Source organism: Carcharodon carcharias, chromosome 22, assembly GCF_017639515.1.
Source record: "Carcharodon carcharias isolate sCarCar2 chromosome 22, sCarCar2.pri, whole genome shotgun sequence".
NCBI lineage: Eukaryota > Metazoa > Chordata > Chondrichthyes > Lamniformes > Lamnidae > Carcharodon > Carcharodon carcharias.
The window spans coordinates 46119145-46134610 of NC_054488.1; the positions used below are offsets into that span (position 1 = coordinate 46119145).

The 15466-nt window shown below is 44.8% G+C and overlaps 1 protein-coding gene across 1 annotated transcript in view; it reads left to right on the plus strand.

Annotated features, from left to right (window-relative positions):
- The window catches only part of arsg (arylsulfatase G), an 87120-nt gene that overhangs the window by 2762 nt on the left and 68892 nt on the right, over window positions 1-15466 (plus strand). Inside the window, exons 3-4 of the mRNA XM_041216708.1 lie at window positions 5882-5929; window positions 11769-11880. Coding sequence (XP_041072642.1) covers window positions 5882-5929; window positions 11769-11880 — 160 coding nt within the window. The remainder of the gene's footprint in view (window positions 1-5881; window positions 5930-11768; window positions 11881-15466) is intronic.

Consider the following 15466-nt stretch of genomic DNA (forward strand, 5'->3'; position numbering starts at 1 on the left):
AAGTGCGATGTGATTACTGAAACATGTGACAACTTGCCTATGATCACCACAGATAAAAAGCCAAAGGATTGGAAGAAAGAGAGACAAATGTTACTTATTTTTGCCTTAGATTTGGGATGCCACCCTGATTTTTGTGACATTGCAGATGTAAAAGCAGTAATTAATTTAAAGAGGAATGCAAGAAGTCATTTTCAATTATTTTGTAGGCAAAAACATTTTCTATCCATTAGTTTAGCAAAAACCCAATAGGAAAAATGATCCAACCATGGCTAACAAGAGAAGTTAAAGATTGTAAAAGATCGAAGGAAGAGGCTTATTAAGGTGCTGAAAAAAGTAGTAAATCTGAGAATTGGGAGCCTTTTAGAATTCAGAAAAGGAGGACCAAGGAACTGACAAAGGGAAAATAGAATAGGAGAGTAAACTAGCGAGAAACATAAAAATGGACTATAAAAGCTTCTATAGGTATGCAAAAGGGAAAAGATTGGCAAAGGCAAATGTATGCCCAGTACAGGCAGAGACAGGAGAATTTGTAATGGGGAATAAGGGAATGGAAGAAAAACTAAACATATACTTTGTGTCTTTCTTCACAGGGGAAGATACAAAAAACCTCCCAGAAAACTAGAGAACCAAGGATCTAGCAGTGATGAGGAACTGAAAGAAATTAGTATTATCAGAAAAGTAGTACTGGAAAAATTAATGGGACTAAAAGCTGATAAATTCCCCTGGACCTGATGATCTACATCCCAGAGTGTTGAAAGAGATGATTGCAGAGATAGTGGATGCATTGTTGGTCATCTTCCAAAATTGTATAGATTCTGGAAGGGTTCCTACAGATTGGAAGCTGGCAGTAGTAGCCCCACTATTTAAGAAAAGAGGAAGAGAGAAAATGGGGAATTACAGACCTGTCAGCCTGACATCAGTAGTAGGGAAAATACTAGAATCTATTGTAAAGGATGTGATGACTGAACACTTAGAAAATAATGGTGGGATTGGACGGAGTCAACGTGGATTTATGAAAGGGGGAATCAGCGAATATGGTGTATTTGGATTTTCAAATGGCTTCCGGTAAGGTCCCACACAAGAGGTTAGTAAGCAAAATTAGAGTACATGAGATTGAGGGTAATATACTGGGATGGATTGAAGATTGGTTAATGGACAGAAAGCAGAGAGTAGGGATAAACAGATCATTCTCGGGTAGGCAAGCTGTGACTAGTGGGGTACCACAAGGATTGGCACTTTGGCCCCAATGATTTGGATATGGGGACCAGATGTAAGGTTTCCAAGTTTGCTAATGACACAAAAATAAGTGGGAATGTGCGTTGTGATGAGGATGCAAAGAGGCTTCAAGGGGACTTAGACTGGCTAAATGAGTGGGTAAGAACATGGCAGATGGAATATAAAGTGAAAAATGTGAAGTTATCCACTTTGGGAGGAAAAACAGAATTGTAGGGTATTTTTGAAATAGTGAGAGATTGGGAAGTGTTGATGTCTAAAGGGACCAGAGTGTCCTTATTCATGAGTCACTGAAAGCTAGCATGCAGATGCAGCAAGCAATTAGGAAGGCAAAGGGTAAATTTACCTTTATTGCAAGAGGATTTGAGTACAGGAGTAAAGATGTTTTGTTGCAATTGTGTAGAGCATTGGTGAGACCACACCTAAGTATTGCATACAGTTTTGGTCCCCTTACCTAAGGAAGCGTATACGCCGTAGGGGTGATTTCTTGGATGGTGGGATTGTCCTATGTGGAGATATTGAGAAGACTGGGCATGTATTCTCTGGAGTCTAGAGGCTTGTCAGGATAGATGCAGGAAAGATGTTTCCCCTGCCTGTGGGGGCCTAGGACCAGGGGACACACTCAGAATAAGGGGTAGGCCATTTAGGATGAAATGAGGAATTTCTTCACTCAGAGGGTAAAAAATCTTTGGAATTCTCTACCCCGGTGGGCTGTGGAGGCTTAGTCATTGAGTATATTCATGACAGAGATTGATAGATTTCTAGATATTAAAGATATCAAGAGATATGAGGATAGTGTGGGAAAATAGTGTTGAGGTAGAAAATCAGCTATGCTCTAGTTGAATGGTGGATCAGGCTCAAGGGGACAAATGGCCTACTCCTGCCCCTATTTCCTTATGTGAGGGCTTTAGAATTATATTATGGGTTTAAACAGGAAGCAATGACATTGTTAGCTAGCAATCAACAGTGCTCCCAATATACCATCTTGCACCTTCCTTCATCAGGAAATACAAATTATTAAGTACAAATTCTTCCTGACTTTCAGTGCCTGTGCCTTTCCTTACTTCCCTGCAAGTGATCTTTATTTGGCTATGAGTAGCTCATTCATAATCTCACACTCTCCACATACTTGACTGTCTGTGACACCCACTGGTGCACATGCAAGGAGTGCTGTCATTATGGTGTCAGAAATGCTAATGGATTTATTTTACAATCATTTTAATTCGATCTTGAATGCTTCTCTGTACCTGCAGAGTGTTTAAGAAGCACCTGCACCAATTATGCTGCAAAGAGGTAACCCAGCTGTTTAAAGTGTGTGGTGGACCAATAAACAGCCCATATTCAACTAATGTCATAATGTCAAGTTATAATGTTAGGATGTAAATAAACATGCTGAAGCTGACTCAGCAGTTTTACTGAACCCTATTAAACTTCAAAGACCACCACCAACAGGGCCCAGTAAAAACTGTCTTACCCAGTTACTGGATTTAATTTGGCAAATTTACTTTGACAGCTCTGTTGGCTGAGCATCATTTAAAGGTGACTTGTTTCAAAATGCAAACATAAGTTGTTCATGAACAGACAGGAGAAATCCCTGTGTATTGCAGCTGCTTCACTGAAAAGGAATACATGATGAGTTGATTCTGAAATTTATATTTCAAATGCATCTCAAGAGATCATAATGTGCAAATTAATTAATCTTCAAATATCCACAAATGCAGACTTTCATTAGCACGAAATCTTTCACCTTCTCCAACCCAGAAGCCCAGTTTTCATGTCCCAGCTGAGGTCAGGAAACAGTACAGATCCAGAAAGGATTTGGGACCTTCTTGGTCTGTACGCCTGCCAAATTACATCTTCACCTCTCAGCTGTTGTTTTTTACAGAACAAGGAACTATCTTCCTTGCTGTGAGATTTGAATTTTAGGAATCTGATCACATGGCTTTCAGAATGTGAAGAGATAAACTGTTTTCCAAGTGATTCCAAGTCCAGTTTGTTTATAAGATAGTGGAGGACTTCATGTATTCCAAAGCACTAATTGTTTTGATTCTTAAGGACAGCATAGTACTGTACTACTGTTGATTGAATGTTCATATCTTTCTGATTTTGGGGTAGGATTTGCATGATGCTGGCATTATGGGAATAATTTTAAATCCCTATATTTGGCGAGAGGGTTGTGGTTAAATATAAAACATTGTGTAACCAGGCTGATGTATGGTCGCCTCCATTTTTGCAGTGGCGGGTTGCACAGTGTGTCTGTGTCAGGCTATCAAGAGACTGGGCTTTTCATGGTAATATTTAAATCAAGTTCCCACAGTGCTTTTTAAAGCACTGCTTGTGAGCCGGGGTAGTGAGGAATGCTCAGCCTGGTTCTTCAAGCAAATCTTTTGCTGCGATTGTCCTCTTCTCTCCATCTTAGAAATCCACAATGCTGAGTCTGACCCAGTTTCCTCCCCTTGGCCAGTTCAAACCACATGCAGCCCTGCAATCTTTACCAGCCTTCTACCACTTTGTCAAGCAGCTGGCTATGTAAGCATTAGTTATTTTGAATGCAGTCCAAAGTCACTATCCTATCAGTGCGGATTATTAAGTGGCTTTATAGATAACATGTGATCCATGCGATCTCCTGGATTGGTTTCAGTCACCTGAGTGGGCCGGAGAAGGTTTTTTCCAAGCTTTTTATTTCCATTATTGGCCCTTGTTTTAAAACTCTCCCAGGAGATTACATGGCTGCAGGGTGTGAAGTGCCTTGTCAAGTTGCTCCAGCCATCATGAATTGTGACGCAGGCTTGATGGATTAGCTGGTATTTTCTTGCCTGGTAGCATAGTGATAATGTTACTGGTGATCCAGTGGCCTGGGCTAATGCTTCAGAGACATGAGTTGAAATCCCACCGCGGAATTTAAATCTAATAAATTTGGAATAAAAAGATAGTCTCAGGGTTGGTGGCACTGTAGTATATAGTTGGGAGGGAGTGGTCATGGTAGTCCTCAAAATTGACCCTGGACCCTGGTCTCTTGGTATGAGGTCAAACAGAGGCAAGGAAACCTGCTGATTACCACCTACCACCCTCCCTCAGCAGTAGCACCACTACTGACCGAGCTGGCAGAGCCCTGAATATCTGCCATACTGGAACTGTGGCAGGTGGTGAGAGGAGCCACAAGAGTAAAGATCTACTTGGCCTTGCCCTCACCAATCTACCTGCTCAAAGACATCAGTTCATGAGAACATTGGTAGGAGTGACCATTACAGTGACGAAATATCCTCAATCATATAGTGTGGCATTATCACTGTGCTAAATGGGATAGATTCAGAACAGATCCAGCAGCTCAGAACTGGTATTCACGAGACAGCAGCAGAATTGTATTCAACCATAATCTATAACCTAATGAGCCAACATATCCCTCACTCTGCCATTACCGTCAAGCCAGGGGATCAACTCTGGTTCGATGAGGAGTGCAGGACAGCATGCTGGGAGCAGCACCAGGCATACCTAAAAATGAGGTGCAAACCTGGTGAAGCCATGACAGAGTACTACATGCATTCTTTTTATTGATTGCCCATCCCTAATTGCTCTTGAGAAGGTGATGGTGAGCTGCCTTTATGAACTGCCGCAGTCCATGTGGATGTTAGGGAGGGAGTTCCGGGATTTTGACCCTGTAACAGTGAAGGAGCAGCAGTATAGTTCCAAGTCAGAATGGTTGGTGAATTGGAGGGGAACTTGCAGGTGGTAGTGTTCTTGTGCACCTGCTGCCCTTGTTCTTCTAATTGGCAGAGATCATTGTTTTAGGAGGTGCTGTTAAAGGAGCCTTGGCGAGTTACTACAGAGCATCTTATAGATGATACACACCATGCCACTGTGCATTGGTAGTGATTGGTCTGCAGATCAAGCAGATTGTTTTGTCCTGGATGATGCTGAGCGTCTTGAGATCTGCAGTCTTCCAGGCGAATGGATAGTTTTCCATCACGCTCCCGACTTGCGCTTTGGGAGTCACGGGATGTATTACTCGTTGCTGAATTCCTAGCCTCTGATCTGCTGTTTTAGCTACAGTATTTATATGGCTGATCAACGGTAAACCCCCAGGATGTTGGTGGTGGGGGATTCAAGGGAGATGATGTCATTAGGGATTGGAAACAAATGCTGGCTTTGCCAGTGACGGCCACATCCCATGAAAGGATAAAGAAAAATAATTCAGCGTTGGTATTGTAATTAAAAGTCAAGGAGGATAGTTAGATTCTCTCTTGCTGGAGATGGTCACTGCTGGCACTTGCGTCACAAATGTTATTTGCCAATTATCAGCTCAAGTCTGAAAGTTGTCCAGGAGCCCGAGCACATTTAAAGTCAATGGGAATCAGGGGGAAAACTGTAATTAAAATTGCAGTAATGTTTAATTAACTCTAATTCAATGTAGGAGATGTCATGGAAAACAGGATTTCACCATAAAAGTGTTCCACTGCGCTCTGTCTTAATTAATGCTTTTATGTATATGTATGTTGAAATAATCACAAAAATAGGTAGGAATGTTTTTGTATATGGTATTTGAAGAATATATTTTGAAAACTAAAATATTGTTCAGTAGTTAAAGTTAAAATATTGGATTTATAATTTATAAATAAGACTTTCATGTACACTTATTTCTTGTGCACAGGTAAATGGCATCTTGGACATCATGGTGATTACCACCCTAATTTTCGTGGTAAGGAAGAACTTTTTGTCAGAAATTAAGTACAAAGCTGAGTTTTATATAATGTTTATGCCATATAAGTTTGAATGAATTCAAAAGAAAGAAGTGATAAGTGAATGAATGTCCTCGCAGAGGCTGAGCGTCAACTCGCAGACACTTGCTCCTACCTCCCCCTGGACCATGACCCTACCACTGAACATCAAGCCATTGTTTCCAGGACTGTTACTGACCTCATCTCCTCTGGAGGTCTTCCTTCCACAGCTTCCAACCTCATAGTCTCCCAACCTCGGGAGACCACTTCTACCTCCTACCCAAAATCCACAAACAGGACTGTCCCGGCACACCGATCGTGTCAGCCTGTTCCTGCCCCACGGAACTCATTGCTTACTATCTTGACTCCATTCCCTCTGCCCCTGTCCAGTCCTTTCCCACCTGCATCCGTGATTCCTCTGACACCCCACATCACATCAACAATTTCCAGTTCCCTGGCCCCAACCGCCTCATCTTCACCATGGACGTCCAATTCCTCTACACCTCTATCCCCCACCAGGATGGTCTGATGGCTCTCCTCTTCTTCCTCGAACAGAGGCCCGAACAATCCCCATCCACCACTACTCTCCTCCGTATGGCTGAACTTGTTCTCACACTGAACAATTTCTCCTTAAACTCCTCTCACTTCCTCCAAATAAAAGGTGTGGCTATGGGTACCCACATGGGCCCCAATTATGCCTGTCTCTTTATGGGGTATGTGGAATATTCCCTGTTCCAGTCCTACTCCGGCCCCCTCCCACAACTCTTTCTCCGGTACATCGATGATTGCTTCAGTGCTGCTTCATGCTCTTGTCTGGACCTGGAAAAATTTATTAATTTTGCTTCCAATTTCCACCCCTCCATCGTTTTCACATGGTCCATCTCTGACACTTCCCTTCCTTTCCTTGACCTCTCTGTCTCAATTTCTGGTGATAGACTGTCCACCAATATCTATTACAAGCCGACCTACTCCCACAGCTATCTCGACTACAGCTCCTCACATCCCGCTTCCTGTAAGGACTCCATCCTATTCTCTCAGTTCCTTTGCCTCCGTCGCATCTGCTCTGATGATGCTGCTTTCAAAAACAGTTCCTCTGACATGTCTTTCTTCTTCCTTAACCGAGGTTTTCCACCCACGGTGGTTGACAGGGCCCTCAACCGTGTCCAGCCCATCTCCCGCGCATCCGCCCTCACACCTTCCTCTCCCTCCCAGAATCCCAGAAACATGATAGGGTCCCCCTTGTCCTCACTTATCACCGCACCAGCCTCCGCATTCAAAGGATCATCCTCCGCCATTCCCGCCAACTCCAGCATGATGCCACCACCAAATACATCTTCCCTTCACCCCCTCCCCCCCACCGCTTGGCAGTATTCCTTAGGGATCGTTCCCTCCGGGACACCCTGGTCCACTCTTCCATCACCCCCTACACCTCAACCCCCTCCCACACCACCTTCCCATGCAACCGCAGAAGGTGCAACGCCTGCCCCTTTACTTCCCCTCTCCTCACCGTCCAAGGGCCCAAACACTCCTTTCAAGTGAAGCAACATTTCACTTGCACTTCCCTCAATTTAGTCTACTGCATTCATTGCTCCCAATGCGGTTTCCTCTACGTTGGAGAGACCAAATGCAGACTGGGTGACCGCTTTGTAGAACACCTTCACTCTGTCCGCAAGCATGACCCAGACCTCCCTATCGCTTGCCATTTCAACACTCCACCCTGCTCTCATGTCCACATGTCTGTCCTTGGCCTGCTGCAATGTTCCAGTGAAGTTCAACACAAACTGGAGGAACAGCACTTCATCTTCTGACTAGGCACTTTACAGCCTTCCAGACTGAATATTGAGCTCAACAATTTTAGACCATGAACTCTCTCCTCCATCCCCACCCCCTTTCCGATTCACCCCCCTTTTTTTTCCAATAATTTATATAGAGTTTTCTTTTCCCACCTATTTCCATTATTTTTAAATGTATTTCTATCCATTGTTTTATCTCTACCTTTTAGCCTACCCCACCCCACCACCAGCAGGGCTATCTGTACCTTGCTTGTCCTGCTTTCTACCCTTAATTAGCACATTCCTTAGATAATATCACTACCTGCAACACCTCTTTGTCCTTTTGTCTATGACATCTTTTGCTTATCTCCACTGACCTTCTATCCAGCTCTACCCCCCACCCTGTATTTAGCATTACAGTTTTACAGAAAATCCATTTTTTTGTTTGAAAAATCCATTAATAATTTTTAACAGGTTACATTTTAAGCACAAGCTGCTAACAGCTATCTTGCAGAACTCAGCTTTTCCTATTTTTTAACAAAGGATGTGGAATAAGCAATACTAAAACCCATGACAACAGTTTAAGCATGATTGTGCTTGTAATTTTCAGCCAAGGAATGTGTATGGGTGCCAGCTTGCTTTCAACACAGTGAGAGTAGAACTGAGTCACAATACATTCAGACTAAGGAAGTTATCAGTAATAGTGGACGCATTAAAATGATTAAATGTTAAATTGGTGATGGATAGTGCAGCTGAACAGAGCACAGAAAAATTAAATCAAGTTTGCAATTAAATCAACAAATGCAACTTTCCTGTGTTGACTAATGGTGACTGATGAGACAGCTACACAGAGAACAGGAAATATGATTCTGCTAATTTAACTGATGTTAAATGCATACAAATAGGCAACCAACCACTAAATTCCGGCAAAGAGCCTGGAACTTTTTAACAATTCATTTCCAGGTTGTGACTATCACTTGGCAAAGCCAGCAATTATTACACACCCCTAGTTTATTAATCATGCTATTGAATAACACCTAATTTAATTTTTTTTAAATAAGCTCTAGTATTAGCAGCTGCTTCACTCAAGTTGACAGTAAAAAAGAGTTGGCTAAAATACAGAAATAAACCCACGGACCTAGATTTTCCCCAAGAAAACTTCTCATTTTTGAGTGGCGTGGAGGTGCTTTGGCAAAAAATAAATGGGGCAGAAAGGCACTCTGCTGAAAGTATTCCAAAAGCTGGGCACCACAGTTTGTTCCCATGATGACCCTGATCTGCTTGCCAGAAGCTTGCAGAGTGCATTTAAATAAAGCAGGAAGATATGGCCGTGTGCTCTGAGATTTCCCCATGTCCCTTCCTATTGACCACTTTTGGAAATAACCGCCACAATAATGCTGGTGATGCTGAGCCTGTATCGTGTACACACAGGAATGAGATTGTACACCAACCCCTCCATGTCCCTTTTTTCCTTCAAGATCTTCCTTAAAACCTGCCTCTTTGACCAAGCTTTTTCAGGGTGATTTTAACCTAGCTCATCGACTTAAGTGGAAAGTAAAATTGTGTGGTGTGTAAAACAGGCACCAGATCCAATCTTGTCAGTACCCTGCTGGTCAGATTGGGTTAACATTTCCCCATTGGTCACCCTGCCTTATTTCTCCTATTTAGCTTGGCACTAATGTTTTAATCATGCCTCTGTGAAATGCCTTGGGACATTTTATCAATATAAAAGCAAGTTGTTTTTTTAACATTTAAATACCACCAGTCATATTTTAATGATTTAAGACACCTGATAATCTCATTGCACTTTTCCCTTCACTTTCTCTTTGCCAATATATAAGCCCTCACTCTCTGCCATCTGACAATGCAGAACACTCTGATTTCCTAGCTGGCTATTGGGTTAAGCATCTTTGTGGTGTCCGTGCAGTATGGACTGCCTCCCTAAATATTTAAATAACCTTGCCCCATCACTTACCCCACATGTTTATGGCTGCAGGTATAACACGGTTCTGCACCACCAAGCTTCAGTTATTTGAGAATTTCTGACCCATAGTTTTTTTGAAACAAAGATCAAGCACTTTGGGTGCTAGCATAGGGAAATCTCAGTACCATTGCCTGGAAGTGAGAGGAATCAAAAGGAAATTAGATAATGACATCCAGAGATTGCACAGTCTGATAAAAGGAAAAACAGAAGTGAAAGGAATGAGAATGGGGAGAAAGCAAATATATTCATGTAATTTTTTGTGTTGCACTTTTATTTTCTAAGTGGTGCAAGTGTTAGTCATGGGCACTGTCATTCACCTTATTTTTAAATTTGCAAGTTCAGAAATTCAGGCCAGAATTTTCCTGTCGGCAATTTGGGGGCGGGGCCTGCTCACCGACGGGAAAGTTATGTGGGATGACGTTGGGAGGAACCCCTGACGTCATCCCGGTCCCTTTAAATTTTTAGGAAGGTGGGCGGACAGCGAAATCAGCTGTCCGCCCGCCGATTAAAGCCATTGAAAGGCTAATTAAGATCATTAAAGACCTGCCCGTCCAACCTTAAGGCTGGTGGGCAGGCCAGAAGCCCCAGCGGGCTCCTGATAAAATATGAAACCTCATCCACTGGCGGGGTGAGGTTTCATGTCCGTTTTTAAAAAGTTTAATAAAGTTTTTGTTGTTTTTATTAACATGTCCCATCTCGTGTGACATTGTCACATGAGGGGTACATGTTAATAATATTTTTATTTTTCTATTTTTTAACTTTTGTGCACTGTCAGTGATCTCCCTGAGACACCACTTAGTCTCAGGGAGCAGGGCGTGAAAGAGCGCACTTTGACAGCTGGGAATTCCCCCACCCGCACACCTTCCTGTCGGGAAGGCCGCTGGGTGGGCCTTAATTGGCCCGCCCACTCTAAATGGCGGCGGGCCCTGTTTCGGCGGCGGGGGTCAGCTGTCCACCCGCCGCCGAGCCGGTGGGGCCTGCACGCCCACCAAGGGCAAAATTCTGCCCTCAGTGTATGTTTTTGAAACATAGGCATAGAATGCTGCCTATTAACCTCTCACTGCTAGTGCAATTTTTAATACTCCAAAATAATTGATTAGATAGTCAATTCTTTTAGAAGTTTGTCTGATATTAGAGAAGGCCACAATAGTTTATTTAAAATAAAACGAGAGTGCTGGAAATGCCTAGCAGGTCTAGCAGCATCTGTGGAGAGAGAAACAGAGTTAACCTTTCAAGTTGAATGTGACTCTTCCTCAGAACTTCAGAATAGTTTATTTTAACCTAATATGTTTTTGGTAGGACTTTCTGCCAGCTACTTCTTTACCGCATTATTTACAGGTGTGAAGCCAAGCCCTCTCGATGAATCATAATATGTAATTAATTGAAAGCACTTTATAGTAGCCAGAAGATGTGAGTCAGTCACTAACAACAACTGCAGAAAAATCAGTGACCCGGAGTAGCTATATTATTGATAACCTCAGATTAAGTCATGGGCTGTGAATCTATCACTCATTTTGACACAAGGCCATCAAGAGCATGGTGCTGACTTGCGAGTAAAAGTAGCACCTGTAGTCCAGCATTGACAGCTCTGATCAACCAAAGTCTTTTTGAACTTGTGCTTATTCAGTTTTCTACTATCAACCTTACCATTGACGGCTTGCATCTGCTAATTTGAGAAAATAAAGTTCATGATACATAAATTTTAAAAAAGCTGTTCCTTACAGCAACTTGATCTAAAACATTTACTGAGCCAAGTACAGCAGTCCAAGGATACAAAAGCAAAATATGACAGATGCTGGAAATCTGATATAAAAATAAAAAATTTGGAAACAATCAGCTGGTCTGGCAGCGTCTCTGGGGAGGCAACTAAAAGAGAAACCTCTGACATTAAGGTAATCGACCTAAAATGTTAATTTTGTTTCTCCATAAATCCAAGGATATACTTGATCAATTTGCATTCAATACAAAACTACCAAAGCAAATTTAAAAGAGGTCTATGCAGCAACATTTTTGAAGCATTAAAAGGCAAGGTTAGTTTTGATGACTACTCTGTTTTTGTTACAGGCTTTGACTACTATTTTGGAATACCTTACAGTAATGACATGGGTTGCTCAGATGATCCTGGGTATAACATTCCTCCATGCCTACCTTGCCCTAGGGATTCTGTTAAGGAAAGGTAATGAAGTTAACAGACAAATGTCCTATCTATAGATTTCCCTTTTATACAGTGTTGTCTCAACTGTGCCTGGTTTGTAATGCAAGTATGCTGTTAACCATTGCTTGGCAGTTCAGCGTTATTAAAACTTAGATTATGTTGTGGAAAATGTACAACTTTCCAGTTATCTCTCTGTGGGACATATTTCCTTTAGTTTCTCAGCTTTCAGAAATCACCAGAAATCACCAGCAATGGGGAATATTATTTGTCACGTTTGCATAGCTGCAAAAACAAGCCTGTTTTGTGTGTGATAAAGAAAGGTCATAATAACATCAAGGGCAGAATTTTCCTTTTGGCGTGCAGGGGTGGGACCCGCATAAAATGATGCATGGTGATGTCGGGCGAGCGTCCCCACGTCACCGCGTGTCATCATGATATTTCGTTGGGCGAGTGCGCAATGATCTCTGATGCGCGCCCGCCATTAATTAATGGGCCACTTAAGGCCCTTGAGGCACCAATTAACGGTGATTTTTCAGCGCCCGTGCAATCTTCAGTTCGGCGCACGGACACAATGGGCAGGCAAGTAGGGCACATTTGTATAAACCTCATCCACGGGCAGGAGAAGAGGGCTCAGTGGGGTCGCAAGTGTGCTCTGTCAAATACTGATTTTTCAAAGTTACTGATACTTGCTTGTGTGATCTGCAATACTTCAAAACGCATACCAGCTGCTTGGACTGAACTCACAACCTTCAGGTCCACACTCTACCGTGAAGAATCTTTTTTGGGCCTGCAGGTTTCAGGAAGCCTTCCCTTAGCCTGTGAATGGGAGTTGAACTCTCCACTGGAGGCACCTCCTCTGAGGAGGAAGGGAGGGCTAGAAGGAGGAGGTAGTCCACATTCAGCCTCCAGGGGAGCCACCTTTGAGAGGACAGGCACAAAGGGTGCAGGGCCAAGAGGTAGTCCAAAGTCCAAGGCAGAAGGAGCCAGAAGACGCCAGTATCCTGCTGCCAGGGTATACAGGCGGCGAAGCAGCTACCTCAATATTTCTGAGGTGCAGTGCTAAAAGAGGCTCCGTCTCTGATGGGAGACAGTCAACTATATCTGTCAGATGATTGAGCCTGAGGTCACCACGAGCCGTGTGGGTGGACACCCCATGTCAGGTCACAGGTGCCCTCAACTTCTATGCCTCTGGCTTCTTCCTGTGGTCGGTGGGTGATCTTTGCAGTGTTTCCCAATCAGTTGTCCACACTTGTGTCACGCATGTTGCAGATGCTCTGTTCAGGCATGCATTGACCTTCATCCACTACCATTGGGTCTAAGCAAGCCAGTCACAGTGAGCCAGAGGCTTTGCAGTGATTGCTGGTTTCCCCCACGTCTGTACACATGTGGCTATCAAGGCGCCAGCAGGTGAGGCCGGTGCCTTCGTCAACAGGAAGGGCTTCCACTCCATGATCGTGCAGATAGTGTGTGATCACAGGATGCTGATTCTGCAAGTCTGTGCAAGGTACCCAGGCAGCTCCCACGACGCCTTCTTCCTCAGACATTCCCAGGTGCTGGGGCTCTTCAGTGCTCTAGCCCGGCTGGATGGATGGCTGCTGGGTGACAAGAGCTATCCCCTCAGAAGGTGGCTCATGACGCCGCTCCGCCATCCAAGAACAGAAGCTGAGCAGCGGTACTATAGGAGCCACGCCTCCCAAAGGGCTGTCGTGGAGAGAGCCATTGGTCTTCTCAAGATGTGCTTCTGATGCCTGGACCGCTCAGGGGGCACACTCCAATACCCCCAAGAATCATGTGTCACTGATAGTAGTTGCATGCTGCGCTCTGCACAATCTTGTGCTCGAAAGGGGGGACACTGTGGATGACGAAGCTGCAGACGATGTGGCTGTGGCTGCACACGATGTGTCCAGCAGTGAGTCCGAGGATGAACACACACAGGAAAATGCTGAGGGGGTAGACGCTGAGCTGGGCATACTCTAGGGAGGCAGGGACACCTGGGAGGCTTTAATCCAACGAACCTTCAGCTAGCACACACCATGTGGACCTCCAGGACAAGCCTGGGCTGCAGGCTCCATACTCGATACCTGAGTGCAAAATCTGCCTGAATAGGAACATTAACTAAGGACCTTGTTAATAAAGCTGAATCCCCACAAATCACTCAGAACATTATTGATAATCATCCACCTGCAGAAGAAAACATGAACCCTCAGCCATGGTGACATGTCTGAATTTAATATTATAACAAAAGGAACTTAAGAAAACAAAAATGACCAAGTTATTAAACATCACACCAACTCAGAAAGACCTCATTGCGGGCCAATCCAAAAGCACCAGTGATAAACCCTTGGTGTGCCTAAGGTGCCTTATATTTGCATTTTCTGGTGCTACGTCTTGGTGCTGCCCCCTCACTGGGACTGGCATCTGAGACAGCCTGCTCACCGAGCTGTCCTGCTGGCTTCGATGACCTTGGCTAACATCCTCTGGCCTGTGGAGCCTGTGCTGGCCCCGCCTGGGAGGGAGCTGCCAGTTCCACAGTTGGCATCTCCCCAGTCATCGCAGCCTCATCAGATGCAGCAGTCACTGGCAGAGAGGCGGAGGAGCTGCTACTCTCATCCGGAGCACCCTGAGAGGAGCCTGCAGTGACGACAGGTAGCTGCTGCGCCGACGTGAGGTTGGTTCAGACCTCCCTGCTCACTGTGGATGGATGGGCACCGAGCTGGGAAACTTGGTGCCCAGACCATCTCCCACACTGGCACTGATCAGCTGAGGTCAGTGCCGATGTGAGGGCTTGCTGGTCAGAGTGCATCCCCAAGAAGCCCTGATGGGTCTTCTGGAGGAGCCTCTCCACAAGAGTCGCCAATCTCTCCATGGAGGAATGCATGGCACTTAGCCATGAGGCTCATTGCATCGGCAATGGTCCGCATAGACTCCTCCACCACGGACATCAAGCCAAGCATAGCCTCAGGTATCTCCACCAGATGCCCCCACACACCCTGCAGCATTTCCTATGTTTGCTGCGCCGTGGATGACTCCAGAGAAACATCATCAGCCACCAACATGTTCCTGGTCCCCTGCAGTCTTCTGGTGCCATAGACACTGTCTCTGCCAACTCCTCCAGCGACTGTGAAGTGCCCTCATCCACCCCGGGACACTAGCCGATGTTCTAATTCCCACTGAGGCACTAGTATCTGCCTGTAGATGGTGTGACGCTGGTGAGTCTGAGACTTCAGGGCCCTCAGGTGTGGGAGGGGGCCCCTGCTGCTCCTCCTCCCAGCAATGGTCAAGCCATGTTGCAAACTTCAATCACTGAACATTCAGCACTGCCATGGCTGTTGGGAGAACAATGGTGACCTCACTGCCAGGCAAACATACCTGCCTTTGGCACTCCAGCCTCACCGACACCGGTGGACGTGGGCACATGGCACCTCTCCAGGTCTAGGGCCTCCTGCTCAAAGTGGCTGAGAATCGCCAACTGGGCCGGCCCTCTGCCGGTCCTCACCCACTTGGCGGCATTATGTGCATTCTTCTCCTGTAAAGGAGAGGAGAGCATTGATTAGTGCTATTTGTACCTGGATTCTCTTCGCGGATGGCCCAGTGGGACATTGCAGGG